The 19,376-nt window shown below is 51.0% G+C and overlaps 7 protein-coding genes across 7 annotated transcripts; 3 read left to right on the forward strand and 4 right to left on the reverse strand.

The window, feature by feature from the left end:
* Positions 1 to 133: 133 nt before the first annotated feature.
* BJX68DRAFT_244951 (glycoside hydrolase family 47 protein) lies at positions 134 to 2,151 on the reverse strand. Its single transcript, XM_071041416.1, has one exon. It carries the CDS (start codon positions 1,973 to 1,975, stop codon positions 218 to 220), a length of 1,758 nt encoding a protein of 585 aa, XP_070894910.1. The 5' UTR covers positions 1,976 to 2,151; the 3' UTR covers positions 134 to 217.
* A 769-nt stretch (positions 2,152 to 2,920) lies between these two features.
* On the forward strand, positions 2,921 to 6,967 carry BJX68DRAFT_270818 (putative kinesin light chain; the record flags this gene model as incomplete). Its single annotated transcript, XM_071046779.1, has 2 exons — positions 2,921 to 5,543; positions 6,957 to 6,967. The coding sequence occupies 2 exons, from the start codon at positions 2,921 to 2,923 to the stop codon at positions 6,965 to 6,967; spliced, it is 2,634 nt and encodes an 877-aa protein (XP_070894911.1).
* A 2,000-nt stretch (positions 6,968 to 8,967) lies between these two features.
* On the reverse strand, positions 8,968 to 9,468 carry BJX68DRAFT_270819 (uncharacterized protein; the record flags this gene model as incomplete). The annotated part of the gene is made up of 1 exon (XM_071046780.1): positions 8,968 to 9,468. One exon carries the CDS (start codon positions 9,466 to 9,468, stop codon positions 8,968 to 8,970), a length of 501 nt encoding a protein of 166 aa, XP_070894912.1.
* A 1,005-nt stretch (positions 9,469 to 10,473) lies between these two features.
* BJX68DRAFT_168356 (DUF3237 domain-containing protein) lies at positions 10,474 to 11,255 on the reverse strand. Its single transcript, XM_071037003.1, has 3 exons — positions 10,992 to 11,255; positions 10,850 to 10,930; positions 10,474 to 10,791 (listed from the first exon to the last, which is right to left on the reverse strand). Exons 1-3 carry the CDS (start codon positions 11,171 to 11,173, stop codon positions 10,575 to 10,577), a joined length of 480 nt encoding a protein of 159 aa, XP_070894913.1. The 5' UTR covers positions 11,174 to 11,255; the 3' UTR covers positions 10,474 to 10,574.
* A 471-nt stretch (positions 11,256 to 11,726) lies between these two features.
* Positions 11,727 to 15,470, forward strand: BJX68DRAFT_244957 (uncharacterized protein). The gene is made up of 6 exons (XM_071041417.1): positions 11,727 to 12,484; positions 12,542 to 13,151; positions 13,210 to 13,310; positions 13,366 to 13,577; positions 13,634 to 14,967; positions 15,055 to 15,470. The coding sequence occupies exons 1-6, from the start codon at positions 12,087 to 12,089 to the stop codon at positions 15,424 to 15,426; spliced, it is 3,027 nt and encodes a 1,008-aa protein (XP_070894914.1). The 5' UTR covers positions 11,727 to 12,086; the 3' UTR covers positions 15,427 to 15,470.
* A 308-nt stretch (positions 15,471 to 15,778) lies between these two features.
* BJX68DRAFT_270822 (DUF3431 domain-containing protein) lies at positions 15,779 to 17,011 on the reverse strand (the record flags this gene model as incomplete). Its single annotated transcript, XM_071046781.1, has 1 exon — positions 15,779 to 17,011. The coding sequence occupies one exon, from the start codon at positions 17,009 to 17,011 to the stop codon at positions 15,779 to 15,781; it is 1,233 nt and encodes a 410-aa protein (XP_070894915.1).
* Positions 17,012 to 17,978: 967 nt separating this feature from the next.
* On the forward strand, positions 17,979 to 18,536 carry BJX68DRAFT_270823 (uncharacterized protein; the record flags this gene model as incomplete). The annotated part of the gene is made up of 3 exons (XM_071046782.1): positions 17,979 to 18,052; positions 18,132 to 18,259; positions 18,352 to 18,536. The coding sequence occupies 3 exons, from the start codon at positions 17,979 to 17,981 to the stop codon at positions 18,534 to 18,536; spliced, it is 387 nt and encodes a 128-aa protein (XP_070894916.1).
* Positions 18,537 to 19,376: the final 840 nt, after the last annotated feature.

A 19,376-nucleotide genomic window follows, 5' to 3' on the forward strand; every position in this document is an offset into this window, starting at 1 on the left:
GCAATGTGTCTTCCGGTCATGGCACGCGGGAGATATATATATTCGCTATGGGGGTGAGTCTACTGCGAGAAGTCTTCGAGCGTAAGAGAAGCGACTAAGAATTGTGTATTCTAATCAAAAAAAAAAAAAAAAAAAAAAAAAAAAAAACCACTCAAATATAAACCAAAAAAAGTAATCTACTGATATACACCACCCACCCAATCAATCACTCAACTACTCACTCCCTCCCCGGCAACCGAAACGGATGCGCCTCGGTATTAAACACAAAATGATCCAGACTGACCAAATCCGTCTCACTGAAAATCAAATACAAATACTTCAGCGTCTCCGCCAACCAAAAACTCTCCATACTATCCTCCTTCTCGGGGCCCCCTCCATTAACATTCGGCTCCATGACATCGCGCAGCGCCGCATTCGCCCACTCCGTCGCCGTCGCCCGATCAATCGCCTCGAACATCTCCCACGCCGCGTCGCGGTACCGCTCCTCGCCGGTGATCCGCCACATGTAGAAGACGGACTCGATGGCCTCGGGCCGGAGAATGTACCGCTTATCCCGGACGGCCGTGAAGACGACCTCCTGCCGCTCGTCCCAGGGACATTCGCCGCGGGACGGACACGCCGAGAGCGAGAACATCTCCGGCATGATGCCTAGCGGGGAATTCTTGTACAGCCAGATACATCCGTCGGTGAGTTTGCGGCCGATGGCGAGGTGCGAGTCGTTGGAAAACAGCTTGCCGCCGAGGGCGTACATGCCGCCCGCGAAGCAGGCGAGGTGCTCGCTGCGCGTCTCCATTCCGATTGTGGAGGTGGTCGCGTGCGCGACGCCGGAGACGAGGATGTCGGCGTGGTCTGGGACCATCGGGCGGAAGAGCAGGTTTTCGGCGCCGGCGGCCATGGCGCCGTCGTAGAGCTTCTTGTATTGTGGTGCGCGGCCCACGCCGCCGAGGAGCTGGTAGGTTTTGCCGAGGTACTCGTATGCGGAGTCGGCCATGCCGCCGAAGGTAAAGGTGGACGACTGCGTGAGGTCGGGTTTCTGGACGTTGACGGCGACGGGCCAGAGGCCTGGGATCCGCGTGGAGAACTGCTGCTCATCGAGGACGTCGGTGATTCGGGAGATCGCGTCAAAGTAGCGCATGTCACCGGTGAGTTGTGACAGGCGCGTGAGTTCGAGGCTCGACGAGGCGATTTCAGCGATGATGCCCTGCGCCGCGGGGAATTGCTCTTCGCCGCCGGCTGCTTTGTGCGGGTTCCAGCGGGTTACCGGCATGCGGGTGTCGGTGTCGAAGGAGGCGTAGATCATGTCGCCGATCTGGACGGCCTTGTCGAGGAGGCGCGTGTCGCTGCAGCCGGAGAGATCGTATGCCGCGATGAAGCCGCCGAGGTAGCGGATTGTCGTCTCGAAGAGGTTGATGTTGCTCTGAGACGAGGAGTGTGGGTTAAAGTCGACGTCCATCACCCCAGCGACAGCGCGCTCGAATTCCTCGTGGAGACCCATGATCAACAGCGTGTCGAGGTTATCGACGAGTGTCGCGCCCCATCCGCCAAAAGTGTTTCGCCATAGCCCCGAGATGGGCTGCAGTTCGTCGGTCTTCCACGCGCGGGTCTCGTACGAGTGCCATCCCTTCAGAAATGTCTCTTTTATCCGTTGTTGGCGGGCTTTGCGGATTTCTTCGGCTTCGGGGGTCGTAGGAGGGAAGGAGAATTGGATTTGTGGGAGGGCGATCGGGGGCTCGTTGGAGAGGGGGATCGGGTTCTGCACCGGGTATCGCACGGGGATGTCGCGCCAGCTGAAGCCCTCGGGGTTCGTGCGGTTGTAGGGCGGGTTTGGCGGAGTCGCGGGACAGAGATTCTGACCGTAGGTGCCAGCGACGCGGATCACGGTTGAATTGGGCGTCTTCTTGTGGAGGAGGACGAGGAAGAAGAGGAAGGAGGCGGCGACAAGGACAGTCGACCAGCGTTTGTTCAGGGCGAGCATCGTGGCTGCGATTGTCGTGATGTCAGACCCTTAGTTGCAAACAAGGGTCTGCAGCACGTTTCTCTGGATCGCGGGTCGCAATGGGTGGTGTGCATCTCCCCCTGATTGCGCGGAGATTTTCTGGATTTCAGCTTTTTCTCCCCCTTCGAAAGAAAACGGGCAAACACGAGGAATCACGCCAAAGGGTGAGAGTCCGGTGCCAGCGCAGGTGGCTCAGCCGAGGGTCTCACTTTCAGCAGAACGCCAGCTCCACCGGCAGCTGACTGGCTGCTGACTGCCCCCCTGCTGGGCCCAGAAGGCGATTGGATCGCGGGGTATTGGCTGCAAACGCGATCTCCAAGACACCCAGCGGGGCCCAGGTCAGCCCCTGAAACAGCCCTGTTCCTGAATTTGGGTGCCTGCCAAACTGCCTCCACAAGAAGTCTTGAACGGATTTTTCTCACTTAAACCGTTACAAGGCTGTTTTCCAAGCCTACAGAAAAGTCTCGCGAGCACGGATCCTGGAAGGGCTGGGACGATGTCGAGAATTTCCTTATCCCTGCATAGCAAGCTGCGGCCGCAAGCGTGGGGCGGCATGTTCTGGGCCAGGCCCTGGGGTTCTCCTGAAGAAGAGAAGTGGAGTAGGCAGTTTGGATAGCTCATGAAAGATGCTTAGATCCCATCTTTGCGGTGGTTGCCATCCGATGTTCACTGTTAAGACTGCTTATTTAATGATCGTGCCGGTCAATGTCGTATGGGCTGTACAGTCGCATGAATGGGTGTGCTCGAGGTGCAGGTGGCTGAGCATCATCAGCCTCACAGCGCAAGGCTGCCTGCCCCCTCTTCTCTCCCAACCATCACGGCGCATCCATCTCACTTTCGAGAGCGATGGAAACTCATTGAACTCGATCTAGCCGGATTATCGAATAGTTTGAACTGCATTTCTTCCATGTCTTCGTGCCGATGATGGCCTCCCTCACGCCAGATGACTACACGGCCGCGTGGGTGTGCGCCTTACCCCTCGAAGCAGCGTCCGCTCGGGTGATGCTCGACAAGACCCACCCTTCGCCCCAAGAAATCAGCGACCAGAATGCTTATGATTTTGGTCAACTAAATGGCCACAACATAGTAATCGCCTACTTGCCATCTGGAGTGTATGGGAAGGTGTCCGCTGCGGGCGTGGTGTCTCGCATGCGAGCGACATTCCGCCAACTTCAGTTCGCACTCATGGTAGGCATCGGAGGAGGAGTTCCGGGGAATGGCAAGAACGATATTCGACTGGGAGATGTGGTTGTTAGCAAGCCGGGCCCGCGACACAGCGGCGTCGTCCAGTACGATTATGGCAAGGCCATGCAGGGTGGCGTATTCGAAGTAATGGGGACGACGAACAAGCCACCGCCGGTGCTTTTGACGCATTTGAGTCAGCTCGAGGCACGAAAACTGACAGCGGAGGATAGAACAGATGATGTCCAAGCAATAGTCCAGCAAGTACTAGAGAAGCATCCTCAGATGCGCGAACGATTCGGCGCGCCAGGGGAGGATGCAGACCTGCTGTTCAGCCCCTCGTATCACCATCCAAAGGGAGAGAGCTGCGAGAAATGCGATAAGGAGCAGCTAGTCAAACGACAACCACGAGAGAGTAACGCGCCCCATATCCACTATGGGCTGATTGCATCTGGGGACCAGGTGCTGAAGGACTCGGACACGCGCGATCGTCTTGCGCAGGAGCATGGAATCCTCTGCTTCGAGATGGAGGCGGCAGGTCTGATGGACGAGCTGCCGACCCTCGTGGTCCGGGGGATATGCGATTATTGCGACTCGCACAAACAGAAACAATGGCAAGGGTATGCAGCGCTGGTGGCTGCGGCGTACGCGAAATTCCTGCTGTCAGCTGTGCCTGCCTATCGTGGCTTGTCGAGCATCAAGAAGGAACAGCGGCACTGGGTCGTCCCCCTCGCACGCAATCCCAGGTTCGTCGGTCGCAACAACGAGATCGCACGGCTGGAACACTCGGTTGCGACGCAAGATGGACCCGGAAGAGTCGCGATAACCGGCCTTGGAGGGGTCGGGAAGACTCAGATTGCTCTTGAAGTAGCGTATCGCATGCGCGACCGAGACATGGACTGCTCCGTCTTCTGGATCCCGTGTACCAGCCGGGCAATGGTTGAACAGACATTCCTCGACATTGCACGAGCCATTGGACTTGATTGCACGGATCCCGCAGAGGTCAAACGACAGGTCAAGGTCTACCTCAGCTCAGAGAAAGTGGGACAGTGGCTTCTGATCTTTGATAACGCCGACGATACAGAAATGTGGCTGGAAACCCCGAGTTGCCAGGGCCCACCCCTCGAGGACTTTCTGCCTCGGAGCAGAAAAGGTCGAATAATGTTTACAACCCGAAATCGTAAACTCGCCATGAAGTTGGCGCCCTTCGATCTGGTCCCGATTCCCGACGTGGATGAAGTGACAGCATTCCAGATCATGCAGAAGATGTTAGGATGTGACTTGGTTGCGGAAGGTGCTGCCCGAGCGCTCCTGGAACAACTTGCCTTTCTTCCATTGGCGATCACTCAAGCCTCGTCATATATCGTTGAAAATGGTCTAGATCTCTCGACATACCTTGCATTGTTTCAAGAGAAAGAACAGGACGCCGTGGAACTTCTCAGCGAAGACTTCAGAGACTCAGGGCGGTATAGAGATATACAGAACCCTGTGATTACCACCTGGTTGATATCATTCAAGCAGATCCAGCAACAGAACTCGTTGGCAGCAGACTACCTGTTCTTTATGGCCATCATAAACCCACGGAACATTCCGTTATCCATTCTACCTCTCCAAGCCACGAAGAAACAACAGCTAGATGCTCTTGGGCTACTGAGCGGCTACTCATTTACTACCAGTCAGAGAACAAGTCTTAATTTGCACCGACTGGTGCACATGGCAACCCGGAATTGGCTTCGGCAGAAGGGTTTGTTTGATCACTGGGTTCAAGAAGTCGCCATCCGAATGGACGCCGTTTTTCCCGACGATCACCACGCGAATCGGGAGTTATGGCGAGAATACCTTCCCCATGCCACGTCGCTTGTACACGAGGGGGCTTTTATTTCAGCAGGAAATAGTCACCCTGACTTGGTTAAGAATGTCGCAGATTGCCTTTGCAGTGACGCAAGGTACTCTGAAGCGGAGGATTTATATAAGAAACTGGTAAGAATCAACGAGCGAGGAGCTGGTCCACACGACCTTCAGACCCTAAACAGCATGGCCGGGCTCGCACAAACCTACTTCAATCAGAGCCGATGGAAAGAATGCGAAGAAGTTCATCTCCAGCTTATTGAAAGGGCGAAGAGAGCTAGGGGAGCCGCGCATTCCTCGACCATCTACTTCTCGATAATGCTTGTGATCTTGTACACGCAAATACAGCGATTCGAAGAGGCAGAGGAGCTGGCATCGCAGTTGCTGAGCCTCAGCGAGGGCGGATCAGGGCCAGAAGCTGAAGTGACCCTTCGTTGCCAACTAGACCTTGCCACGATTTATTGGAAACAGGGCCGACGTGAACAGTCCTTGGAGCTGTATTTTTCAACAGTCAAGCGTATGAGAAGCATTCTTGGACTGGAATGCTGGTGGACCCTGTACGCCATGGAGAAGTTAGCTGGCGTGTTGTTTGATAGGGGAGACGTATCTAAATCAGAGAGATTGGCGGACGAGGCCTTGGAATTATACACAAGGCTACTCGGGCAGGAACATCCCCACACTCTATTGAGCATGCAGAACCTGGCATGGATCTATCAGTGCCAAGGAAGGTGGGATGAGGCAGAAGCACTTCATATCCAGGTGGCCTCGACGAGAGAAAGAGTCTTGGGCTTGGAGCACCCGGACTTTCTGGCAAGCCTGGACCTTTTAGCCTTGCTTTATGAAGAGAAAAAAAAGTACACGAAACGAGAAGAAGTGATAGTAAGGGCCCTGGACATCCGTAGGACCGTTTTGGGTCGACAGCACCCTGAAACCCTATCCAACATGGAAGACCTGGCTTTTACCTGGAGGCACCAAGGAAGACTCCGGGAAGCCCTGTTTCTACTGGGAGAATGCTGCATGCTGCGCTTCAAGATCTTAGGACCAGATCATCGGGACTCCAGACGGTCCATTGATGTATATGTACTTTGGCTCGACGAGCTCGAGCTGTTGTTGGATGAGTGGATTCTACGATTGTCTTATCAACGCGAAAATCCGCAGGGCTTTCGTGGCAGCCAAGCAACCGGGGGAAACCAGATCGGATTGGTCCCTAATGGAAGAATAGCGGCAGGCACCTTCGGAGATCATCCCCTTCTGCTTGCTTCCAGAGACCCTTCACGCTTACGAAGCGGGGACGACTTGTATGAAGTCGATTAGGCTATGGAAATGCTGCCGGACAAAAAGAAAAAAAAATAAAAGATGGAGGTTGTTAGAAGACTATTTCAACCGCGCTATATTCCTATTTGAACCAATACCCATTCAAACCCTCGATCCTGCTGTGCCATAAGGATTGGGAGGGATCATGATCGTACGCCCCGGGCCTTTTAATGCCAACTAAAACTAGACGCAGGGCCGAGACAGACCGAGACCACCGGGTCCGATCTCTGGCGATACAAAAGCCCAGGCCACGTGCGCTTGAGTGCTTGTTGATTGCATATTCTACTTCGGTCACTGGGGTCGACGCCCCTGTTAAGCGCCCTGGGCGCGACCACGCAGGACTTGGCCCGCCACCCAGCACACCTCCCAAAAGTGAGCAGGAAGGTTGGTCCTCACCTAATACAGGGCTAGTGATAAGAACCTTGGAAGGGGCTATCCCAACTAGGTCTAGTAGAACCAACTATCTTGTGTATATCACCTCCTGCTGGCGCACTCCATTGCCCTGCAAAAATTCCATCTATATTATTACACTACTAAATCACTGCTATGAATAGCTGATGCTCACACGTAATTGTCCCAGTCCAGGCCCATCCATTAGCTAACGAGGGACATATAGTCAAAGATTAGCTATTAGATCGCACTATAGTCTAGTTGGAAGCTTCAAAGCGGGTGATACCACGTTAGCTAGTGATCTAAGATCAGCTTGAAGTGGAGCTTGGAGAGCTCGAACCGCTTCATTCTGCAGAACCTCAAGGGCGCTTATAGTATAATATTAATGCCACGCTAGTCAATGTTAAAGGGACCTTTTAAGAGAAACTCAATAGGGACTAATAGATTGAGTAAGAAAGAGGCTGGGCGATCACCTAGCAGATAATCAACTCGGAACAGGCGAGTATCTGCACTCAATGGAGAACGACATGCCCTGTGTTGTTGCCAAAAGCCCAACATCGGAACTATTACTTGACCCTTGGTTGAAGACGCAACAGGTTCTTGGAAAAGACAAGACGCTGAACAAAATACGGGACAAATCAATTCACATTTTCGGGTTCAGACTGGTGTCAAAATACGAAGACGGCGGGAAGTCCATCTGCGTATCTTCGTCTCGGGTCGCAATAGTCACCGTTGAATTCATCATTGCAAAGGCTATGTGCCCTGGCAGCGTTATTAGGAGGAGTATATTCGAAAGTCAACTAGCTGCATCATCCGACTGGGCTAGAAGAAAAGAAACAGCAGTATAACTTCAATTCTCCTCCTCTCCTCCACCATAGCCCTCTATCCAATTCAGTCCCAGCAGAAAGCTCCCGCAGCTCCATTCTCAATGCACCACGTATTCCAAGCCTCACTATCCAGACAGCCGCCTGGAGAGGAGCACTGAAGCTTTGTTAACACAATCTAAACCCTTCAAGAGCACTCTCCCTATGATAAAAGCTCTTACCTGGTGATGCTGGTCTCCATGGTACGTCTTATCAAGATAGCACACAGGATTGCTATTCTCATCACCTATCCTAGTATCGCAGGCCTTTTCCGTAAGCTCATTCCACTGAGGGCCGGTGCCAGAGGGGTCCTGGCATTTGCAGTTGTGGCCAGCAAGGACGCTGGAGATTGCGAGGTTAATTCAAGAGGTAATTTATTCAAGGGGCCTAAAGATAAACAACTCACCACGCCGCACCTAGGGCAATGAGCAAGGTAAGAGGCTTGTGCATTTTAAAAGGACTTTTTGATATGTGCAGGAGATATTTAGTTATTATCAGGGAAGATACTAATTCATTATATACTGTACCTTGCTCTCATCAATGGAAGAACGAAGCGGTTGGCAGTTCAAATAGCGGTCTAAACTGCCGTGGCTCTAATGGGATTTCTGATTAGTATTACTAACTATAGTGATCTACATAGCAACCTAGGAACCTAGGTAGACCCAATTTTGCCTGTCTTCTCATTCGCTGTTTCGGCAAAGATGTGGCAGCGTCCGGACAGCCAAGAATAGCAAGGCCACTCATCTACGACCTCAAGTACTACTCGAGCTTGCTTTTAGATTCTTTTGCCACCTTTGGCCCCCAAAGTGATAGGCAGTCTTGGACAGCACAGTAACCCGGGCCTATCTCTCCATGCTAGTAAAATTCGCCAGTTTAATATTCAGATTCCCTGTTCGAGTTGGCTATAGTAGGGAATGACGACCCACATAGAGCCAGACACCTAGGCATGTTTTAAGCAACGCCCATCCGCGCAGCAGGGTATGAAAAAGACTCCTTAGAACGTTTAATTTAAGTATCAAGAATCCCAGCTAGTACTCAGGTATGAATGTATACTGAAGCTGTTATAATTAATCACCTAACGAAATTCATCCTCGTCTCGATTTCTTCCTTGATGTTATGAGGATTTCAAACAAGAAACATTTTCTAGATATATATTAGGACCTTTTCGTGACGCCTTGATCAAGGGGGTTCCTGAATAATACTGTGGCGCACGGAGAACGTGCGATGATTGGTTTGGCAGGAGGTATTACCCTTGCAGTCCCTATTATGTCCCCCTTTGTCTAAGCTAGAGTAAACGCGACACTCCCCTCTTTACCCCGAATTATCCAAGCATCCCACAGACATATATAGAATATTTTTACTGAGATAAACATTCTAAGGCTTCGCAGCAGTCGTGGGCGGAATATCATCGCAAAGCAACTGCACACTCGACGCCCCATTGGTCAAGTAGAACTCATCCCCCTTATTCGCCGCCGCGATGCAGTTGAAGTTCCCGTCACTAGTCGTTGGGATTCGGATTGCTGTCGCCCGCCCGCCAGCGCAGTTGGTCGTCTCCCAGAACTTTAGCTTGCACCGCGGCCACCCGCCCTGGGCGTAGCCGAGCTTCGCGCCATAGGTGTATGAGTCGAGCCTTTTGCACTGGCCCTCCCACACCCAGCCTGATGTTGGTTGGGCTTCGTAGCCGCTGTTGCAGTCGCCTGAATGGTAGACATCGAGCCAGACTCCGTAGCCGCCGCGGGCCGTGAGGGACGCGGTGCCGTCGGACAGAGAGTTGGCGTCGCTTCTCACATTGGGGACGGGTTGGTAGTTGGTTGTTGGGGTGGTGTTGCCCATGAAGGCGAGGCTGCCCAGGAGGAGAATGGTCTTGAGATTCATTTTCTGGTAAAGGTTTAGGGTGGTTAGTTTGGTACTTTATATATTGCCTGCTTAAATTAGCTTACTTTGGAAACTTGTTCGATGGCAATGAGACAACACTCGTGACGGACGAATGCGCTGACGAAGAATGCAAAGCCCTTGGAGAAACAACGAACATATTATATCTACTTCCGGATCCGTTGGCTTATGTATCTAGGCTTGGCCTTAATTGATTATATTTTCCTGCGACAGCATTCATCAGGAACAGCGTCTTGAGCCGCGTCTGTCACATCTAGACTTGCGCGATAGAGCCAATGACAGATTCGCCTCTTCTAATAAGGCTGTGTGGGGCGCCTAATTCAACTTGAAGAATGCGGGAAATGAATTCAGGGGTCGCCTTACGGAGTAGAGGACTCGTCTTTTCCCCAGCGGGTGACCTATTAACTGTTGTATTTGTTCGTCCTTTAATCTATTTAATCCCCTAATATCATAGTCAGAGGCTTAGGTGACGTCGTATATTAATCAGCAAGGGTTAGGTTTATTAAATGGTGCGCCCTACACCAGTGGTTTTTTCCTACTAGCCTTGCTAACCCTCATGCTGGTAAGGTGGCCCCAGACACCGTCAGCCACTGGTACCGTCTTGCCAGGCAGGGTTAGGGTTGGCTGGGACAGCTTTCGGGCCGGCTGGGGGCGGGAGCGGGACGATCGGGTACTTGAGCTCGATGATTGGACAGACGTAGAACATTGCCTCGTGAGGCACCAATACATTCTCCTTTACTATTGTTCACCCTAGCGTGAAAGGGAGTTCAAGGAAGAGTTTCCCAGATAAATACCTTTGAGTGAAAGTAGGCCGAGTCAGCAACTTTGTATGGTTGGTTAAGGTCCTTTTTAATAGGGCAGGCGAGAGGGCTATGTACTCTGCGTCATTTATATAGTTGTTCACGCTGCCCAATTGATACCCTCACCACGTTTATGTGTATAAAATTGATATCCTGGCTCATTCATGCTGCATGGTAAGGAGTATTTGTCTGATCTAGGTTACACTATCTGGCCCATGGCAATGTAATGCTCCTCCATGCCAACAATAAGCACAAGCTAAATATTGTTGGTGCTCTAGATTAAAGGATTTATATGTTCTCGAGAAAATACGCGTCATATGCAACCTCGTCTTTGACACGTGTAGCTCGTCCGACGATCACCCTATTGTTCATCCATTTGTACTTTTCATGCCCAGTTTCGAGCTTAATATGCAGGTGGAACCAGTATTTAGAGGGGTCGACTTGCTCGCTACCCTCCATTAAAGCTCTGAGCACTTCGGGCGGGCCGGACCGGGTTCCTTCGGTTCTATATGTGCGGATTAGTTTCGAAGAGATCTCGACAGAGAAGAGAAAAGCCGACAGACCGAATGTAGATATTTGCCCCGTCGTCGCTTTTGATCAGATAATTCGTATTTACGTGCGTGGTTTGGTTTTCCTCGACAAGCCTGGTGCCATGTTCGTTAGTCGGCCAAGGTATCATCATCACTCGCAGGAAGTGGAACATACATAAAATCAGCACCTCCCGGTACAACCTCCCCGTTCAGATGCTTGCCCTTGACCGTTCCGCCGGTAATTGGGACACAGCGCCGTCGGCCATATGGTCCATTGCCGATCTCAACGGGCGGGCCAACCGCGCAGCGGAGTGTAAAGAGGTGGCTCAAAGTAGGTGGCGCACAGAGAGGCTCCATTATGCTCACCTTACTACTGGGGAGAGCTCAAGCGTTATCTGGAGTCTGGCCGTCGTCCTAGAACTTGATGTCAGGCAAGAAGGCTGCCAAGGCTGACTCGGCAATTTAAGACATTGAGCTTGCCGACCGCTTAATCAGTATTTAGTCAGCGACTCCGCCCCCGCCTAAGTTAAGTCACAGGCACGTGCGGAGATCTGAAGAGACCCCAAGTCCCACTTCTCCTTGAGGGACCTACTGGGCAGAAAAATACGAGCGCCAAGGCCATCCCCTTTCTCATTTTTTTACATGATAAGTGCCAGTCTGTAGTCGCGCGACCGCAGTGAGCAAGGTGGACTTGTTGGCTGAGCGGGTGAATAGTGGGGGGGTGAGACGCTCACCCTGATCGCGCCTGATTGGATGATCAGACAAGGCGCCCTTTTTCCTTAGCGCTGAAACCAATTCTCAGGATATTCACTGGACGCCAGTTGTGGTCTGTTGTTGGGATGTCTGAACAAATAATATATTTTTGGCTCTCATACTGACTTGATTTTCTGGCTGGTTTAAGAGAGACCTAACCCCACCACAACCGATGGGAGACCCAGTCCGCGTTCATTCCGGTTCCTCAACGCCTTTAGACACCGTCACAGATGCTGCTGTCCAAGATATGAGGGTATTCCCTACGAAGAGGTTCTGGTTGTCGCATTTGTCTGATCTCCTCCGGTAGTTGTGTTCTTTTGGCATTCGCTCCTCTTTGATGCTTCCATACATGCTGCATATTTCACATGACCTCCGTACAAGGACTAGTTCAATCTGACACGAATCAGCCCCGGCGGCTAGGGTGAACCTGCCTCATAGCTACGGATCTTTTTACCACCGTTTTCTTTCCCAACTTTATCGTGCGACATACAATACTTCTTGTTTAATTTTCCAAAAGATGGCTGAAGTCATCGGAGTGGTGTCGGCAGCGTGCGGTATAGCAGCTTTCGCCCTTCAAATCACGGACACAGTTCGGTGCTTACGCGGTGCCCATGAGTTCATCCATCACAAGGCTAAGGATGAGTTGGAACTTCTCATCTCCCGCTTAGAATTCCTTCGACAAGTTCTATTCTCTCTTGAACACATTCAATCATCCAGCAGTGTCGAACAGGCTGTCAGGAATTGCCAGTTGGCATACAGCAGCGTGGACGTTATCCTGCAAGATGTGACCCAGAAAATCTTTCGTCTACATAAGAGCAAGATAAAGGTTGCTCGACACGCCACATCCATTACGGAACAACTGCGAGCAGCAGCGGAAAGACTTAATTCTGTCACTGGGGATCTCACGCTCTCTTGGTTAGTACTCATTATTAGCTCAGTATCCGCAGAGTATATACTCATTCTTGTTTCAAGCAGTGTACTGGTCCATGCCCGAGACCCTGCGGCGGGGGTTGCGCACAATCTAGGCTCTATATCGTCGCCAAATGCTGCCGGCAACCAGTCCTGCCTGGTAACTCTCCCGCCAAACAATGCAATCTCACATTCAAGCCCAGTGTCAACAATGCAACTAAGCCATCGAGCGACCGCATCATCTAGAAGGAAATCAGTGAACTGCGCTGTAAGGCATTGTCACTGTTCATGCCACCTAACACAGCACCAGGTGCACCACCTCTGGGGATGGGAGTACTCCCCGTTGTCCGTCCTATCCAGACCCTGTGATGCTCCGGAATGTACAGCTAAACGCTATCACTGGGGCTTGAAGTTTGCACTAACCAGGTATGGTGTCCCTTTGATGGTGTCTACCAGTCTCGAATTTCTTTGGGGAGCCGGGAAATATTCTCTTAGACCAGCACTCAGCCTTGAAAGGGTTGTAAATTATACCTCTCCAGGATTTGAGGCACTCTGGCGTTTTTCAAACGGCCGCTTGTCAGTCTTGGACACTCAGCAACAGTTTCGAGAGCTTGCGAGGTGCGATCCATCGCTGAAAGATCATATCCACCCTGGTGGGCGCAATTATGTTCAGGTAGGCATCAATCCTCACCTTGGCAAGGGAGGTACTTTCATCTAACACCAGCGACTAGGAACTCTTGTACTACGGACCAGGCAACCAGGAAGACCAATTCCAGCTACTCAAATTCTTCGTTTGCGAGTTAGGCATGAGCCTAGAAAACCTAGACCAAAAGTAGGTGTTTTAGCGCGAAGCGAATTAAAGCTCAAGACTAAACGGAATTTTACAGGTTTCTGGTTCGTTGTGCGGAATGGATTGGCGAAGGTCGGCATCTCAATTTGCTTGAGGCTATCCTTGAGTATGGGTTCGATCCTTCTTGTAGCGATTCGCCAGTTTATCAGGATTGGCCAGATGTGTGCTCTCCGAATTGGCGCTCTGAGGAATACACACCAGACCCCTTTTTTATCGAGTATTTGACTATTCTCGGTAACGCCTGTCCTGGTAGGTTGAGTGCGCATTTCCTTTGCCGCGCGTGGTCACTAATACTATCAACACAGGTTTTGGTGGATTAACGCCCCTGCATGATGCTGTGCTCCACAATGACACAAGCCTGGCACAGTCACTTATATCTCGCTCAACGCTGCATCCACAATATAACTTCCTAGGCCAGACGGCATTGCACTTGGCAGTCTGCAACACGAATATGGTTCAACTGCTAGTGAACGCTGGCCATCCGATGGACGTCAAAGATAAGCAGGGTAATACCCCTCTAATGTATGCAGCCGTGACTGGAAACACCAGTGCAGTGCAACTATTCTTGCAAAAGGGCGCAAATTCAGTTCTGCGAGACGACAAGCTGAAGCGCGATTTCATTCAGTATGCGGCAGCTCGTGGGGAATGGCAGCTTATAATCGACACCCTTGTCTACATTAACGAGATTTATCCACCAAAGGCCTACCGGTATTTTGTTCTCTCGGCACTTATGTCACTAATCAGTGTGAGGACCATGACGCCTGACGCCTGGAGCAAAATATTCGCGAACCTTGTTGGTTCGCTGACTGATCCTAACATCAAGGTCAATGATAAGGATCATGACACCGAGAACAATAATCTTCTACATTACATTTCGAACCGCGAAGACGCTGCAATGCTTTACAAATGCGGCTTCAACATGACCAACTCTGCCAATAGTAAGGGCGAGACAGCCCTATATTCGTTGAGTCGCATCCTGGATGAAAACCTTACTCAATTCTTGCTTGATCAAGGAATGGAGATTAACCATCAAAATCATCAGGGTCGAACCTTCATATTCTCTCTTCTCTCCAACTTGTCTCATCCGAACTTCAGGGCCTGGAGTCAAATTGACTCACTTCGAGTCTGTTTAAGCAGGGGCCTGAACATTCTTTCATCTGATTCCTGCCGATGCCCATGCTCACCCGGAGGATGCTCTTCCCCCGCTGCATTCGATGTCAGTTTCCAAGACTCGGTATTCACCCGCACACCTAGCTTCGTATGGGCGCTGGAATTCGTCACACAGGTGGAGGAGAGTGGCGGTCGGGATCTTGCCAAGACAGTCATCCTCGGCCTCCTTCGCAGATCGTGCTTCGACAGACTTGAGATGACTCACGTATGCTGCCATAGAGGCCGTGGAATTCCAAAGCCATACCTTTTAGAATGCAACTCACTACCCGAGTCTGAGATTGAGGAGATAATTGATGAGGAAAAGGACTTTATCGCACCGCTCGAGAAGGAAATGGCCTCTTTCTCCTTGAAACCCTTCGGCGTCCTGCGGAGAGATTGGGTGGTGATTCTCAAGACCAAATATGAGAAACAGGTCCAGGCGGCTGAAACGCAGAAGCAGCAATCTGACGCTCTGTATGGGCCTTCTGGGGTGAGTGTAGTCCACCCTTTCCCTTCCCCTTCTTCTTCTATTCGCTTCTATAAATCATTATCTTAGCTCATGCCCTAACAAAAGCAGACAATATACCATGTTGATTACGCAAACGACACATACCACAGCGTCTCGAATTATCGATTCGATACTAAGCCTGCATCCATATCTGGCTCGATGGCTGAATACCTTATTTGGTTTGAGCATCAATACAACAGATATAGAGCAAACGAGTCTGGATATACCGCGGCACAGACACAGGCATGGTACGACAAAAGACTGGCATGGATCTTGGAGCTTCTGGAACTTATGGAATTGAGTGCTGCAACAGTTGCTGAAGCGATCGAGGTCAAAATGAAGTGGATGTCTTGGCAAGAGCCGAATGTCCCGGATGAACAAGGCATAATAGATCATTTCTTGAGCTCGGCTGCATCGCGAAAGGGTACAGAAGGTTGTTAATGTAGCATTGATCAGTATTGGAGAATTCACTTTTAATAGAACCAGTGCGCATCTATGTTCTATTAGTAGCACATCCAGCGCTTCCCAAACGGACCAACTGACGAGACTTTCCATCATTGGCATTATGGGCATCATGGAACAAGTGGTTGTTAGTTTTGCACTAATTCGTAAAAGATCATATAGTGACTAAGGTTAGTTAAAAGGAATGCCTTTTATGTAATAACTATATACGTACAATGCTATAGCAACACATGCTGTGAATTGCAGAATTTCTGTGATTGTGATTGGTTCTCGTATTTAGTAGTAAGTATATAATATAGGAGGAACAGGATGCTAATGGGCCTATTAATCGTCATGGAATAGTGGCCCTCTCCGCGATGCCATCAATATGTGATTCAATAGCGGAGATATTTCGTTGCAACTCGACGAGGTATTCGGGAAACCCCTTAAGCCCATGCTGTAGACGACCATTTGAATACTCACTTAACATTGTATCCTGGAGCTCTGACGGCGGTCTCGCGGCAATAATCTGCAAAGTCTGAATCCGATTCAAAAGATTCTCCCTCCGGCGTCCTTCAGCTATCGCACTATCACAGAGCCGTCCTGGACCATCACTGATCAAATGTAGGCAGATTCCGTATAGCTCGCAGTAGCAATCGTGCTGCGCAGGGCAGAGCAGCGCATTGCGCCACCCCAGGAACAGCACATGCCAGAGCATCTCGAACACCGCGCCGATATCCTTGGAGGTAAGATAGTCCGTCTCGATGATCCACTGGCGGAGGCGCTTGAGCTCGCGCAGTGGCACCCGCAGCGCTGCTTCTCTTGATAGGGCGAACTGGCCGCCAGGTACAGTTCCTAGCACCGGAGGGACTGGCTGCCCTGGGAAGAGGGAGGCCCAGATCATGGCGAATGTGGAGTACTCCGCGCGCGGATCGCTTGGTGGATGCCTTGTGAGGACGGAAATTGGATACAAGCTCCCAGGCACCGCTTGCTTGTTGTCGGCCGATACTAAAGGTGATGCTGATGCCGTGGGAGGCCTGGTGCAGTAGCTGGACCAGTCACAGCCCAGATTAACAAAGCCTCTCGCGCGAACATACTGAGTACGTAGGTTCCTGACGAGCCGGGAGGAGCTGAGATGGAGAAGATGGTTGTTGTGGTATGATGTTCGGCCGGCATGCATGAACGCCATCGCCTCCGGCAAGGAGTAGTATCGGTCGATGAGAAAGGATAGATACACCATGGCTTCGTTTCCTTTGTTCATTGGGACGCTGTGCGTTGCGTTCGGATCGTCCGCTACATAGACAATCTGCTCGTCGCCAGGGCGGAGCCCAGAGTCCAACCCCAAGGTGGTCAGATTGTCCTTTTGCAGCGCCGCTATGATTACTGTCAGCGGAACGTCTCGTGCTTTCCACGCTGTTTTCGCTGCATGGCCTCCGGCTGGGCGAGAGCGAGCTGGTGACATTTCCCTGTCAGTGGGCCAGGCCAGAGACTTGCGGTGGTAGCCTATAATCAGGAAAGCAGCCCAAGCCGCGATGATGAGATATTTTTTGAACCCATTGTTGAGGAACACCGAAGATGTCAGCATTACTGGTGCTGCACTGTGCAAGGCTAGGCGGCAGCCCGGACCTCTCCTTGACTTAAGCGAGTGGGCGAATCAAACGGAATAGATCTGCTGGTATGTAATGAGAGATGCCGATCAACGTTGGAGGTCGTGTGCAAGGATGTGTATTTGGTGCTTTCTATTTGCCATTATGTCTGGGATTTGTCCCCCTAATATAACCAGACCCCACGGCTTCTAGACTGGCGTACAGCTTGTTACTCCTAGTCGACTGTGGATGTGTTGAACTCCACCCCGTGGGGCAAGGACCAGGTTCAAGCGTTATGTGCACTCCATTCTGTGACAACTATCTAGGCCTTCTGAGCGGAGTACTGGTTAGTGATCATCCCTCGCCCCCAAATGATTAGTGATCAAAAGCTAAACATAGGGTTCACAATGTCTACGGAGGACTTGAAACACTAAAAGTGGAGTTGCAGTCTAGAGCAAGGGCAAGGACGATCAATTTGACGTCCAACTGGCAGTTGGGTTGCTCTCTGGGCAGGGGCAAATCTTGTCTGCGGATGCCCTCAGTATTCCGTCTCTGCCTGGCGACTGCTGCTCCGTACCTACAGTATGTTTCTTCAATTCAGTATGCAAAGTACTCTACCATTCGGCCACACCCAGTATGAAGTATCGCAATCTATGAGTAGGTTCAGAATCTCTGGGCTTTTACAGAACTGCAGGTTCCGCATTGTATCTCCTAAAAAGCATATTCGCGTATAGAATGGGGCACTCTCCACAATTGTAAAAGTCGGCAGCTTCAGGCCTTCCAGCCTTCCAGGCTTACACCACACAGGCCGAAATAGAGAGCCCTCAGCCTACGGCCCCCAACTTTTGACGCACTGGCCAGAAATCAATGTATATAAACCCTGTAACCGACACCAGAACAATGAAGTCTCGCTCTTCTTTCCACCTTCAATCAACAATCCGAGGACCTGTGATCTCAAACTTCACCATGAAGCTCCTGAAAACTATTGCCTCTCTCGCTGCGATACCATATCTGGTATCAGCAACTGCCCAATTCAACGTGTAAGTAAAAGAGTCTGAGTGGTCTCGTGCAGTGTTATCTAAGCAATCGATCAGCTAACATACGCGTTCGACCATACAGCTACAGCGGAACAGAATGTGCTCAAGGTTTTGTCCGTGACTTTTTCATCGACGCCGGTGGAACTGGCGATATCTACCTTGAAAACCTGAACGTGAAGGCTGTTGGCATCGTCAACTCCTCCAACTACCGTAAGCTATTTTCCTGGCACAAACACGGCGTTCCGTGGACTGGAAACAAAACCAGACCGCAGTCAGACTAACGTACGGAATCCCCACTCTAGATTTCAGGGTCTACCTGCGAGACGGCAGTGTGGTTTCTGCCACCCAGTCTGATTGCGTGCGCTCCAGCGCAGGTATTTCCTCTGTTGAATACTGTTTCTGGCTGGAAGACTGTGGGCCTGGTTGGAGGAAGGAGCAGTATTGGCTCGGCGACTCAGCTGAATCGGCCAGCGAATCAGCTGCGTGATTGTCGGTGTCACAGCGGCGTGTTCTAAGATGCCTCATATAACGCTGTTCTTACAATTTGAATGTTAGATTGCTAACCAGGCTTTGCTCTTTTCAATCTTCTTCATATGTACCTGCATGTCAGTGTGTAATGAAATTAAATTTGCCATATCTAAATAGCCGAACTTGCCCAGCTTCCAGGCCCCGTGCCGCAGTTAGCCACCTCATTACTTCTGTGTTTATTCTAGCCCCATTCTTGAACATTGTCTTGGGGTAGCCGATCATAACTCCTTTCATGCGCCCTAAATCACCGACGGGCTTGGATCACCGCTCGGCGCAACCCACCAAGTGCAATCGAGGCGATAAGGATAGTGCTTAAGATAATAGCAGTGTAATTCCTACTCATCAAGTCAGGCAGGCGAACGCAAGTTCGGAAACGAAAGACACACATATTCTCAACAGTAACCGGACATAGCGCTGTAAACGACATGGCGCCAATCAAAAACGAGCTAATCAATCACACGATCATATGAACCACCTAGCCGGGCCTTCCCATACTCTAGGCTGCTAGCCTGACGTGGGTGCGTGGCTGCTCGTGCTGATGCGAGTGAGGTATGGCGGCAGTGTGTTGTAGCAGGCTGGAGAAGAGCGGGTGCGTGCGGTCGCTCCTCGGAATCCTATGCCGCAGACAAGGGTGGCACATGCGCTTACATTTTTACAAATAGTGCGGCCACCGGTCTGCTAGTGCTGTGATATATATTGTCTTGGAGACTTGTCTGGTGGCACTGATTTCGAAGTTAAGGATCTTATAATGGTCTCCCATGCTGTTAATTGTCATTATGACAAAGGGATCGTTATGAGG

Source organism: Aspergillus pseudodeflectus (assembly GCF_044049435.1).
Source record: "Aspergillus pseudodeflectus strain CBS 756.74 chromosome Unknown BJX68scaffold_53, whole genome shotgun sequence".
Lineage (NCBI taxonomy): Eukaryota > Fungi > Ascomycota > Eurotiomycetes > Eurotiales > Aspergillaceae > Aspergillus > Aspergillus pseudodeflectus.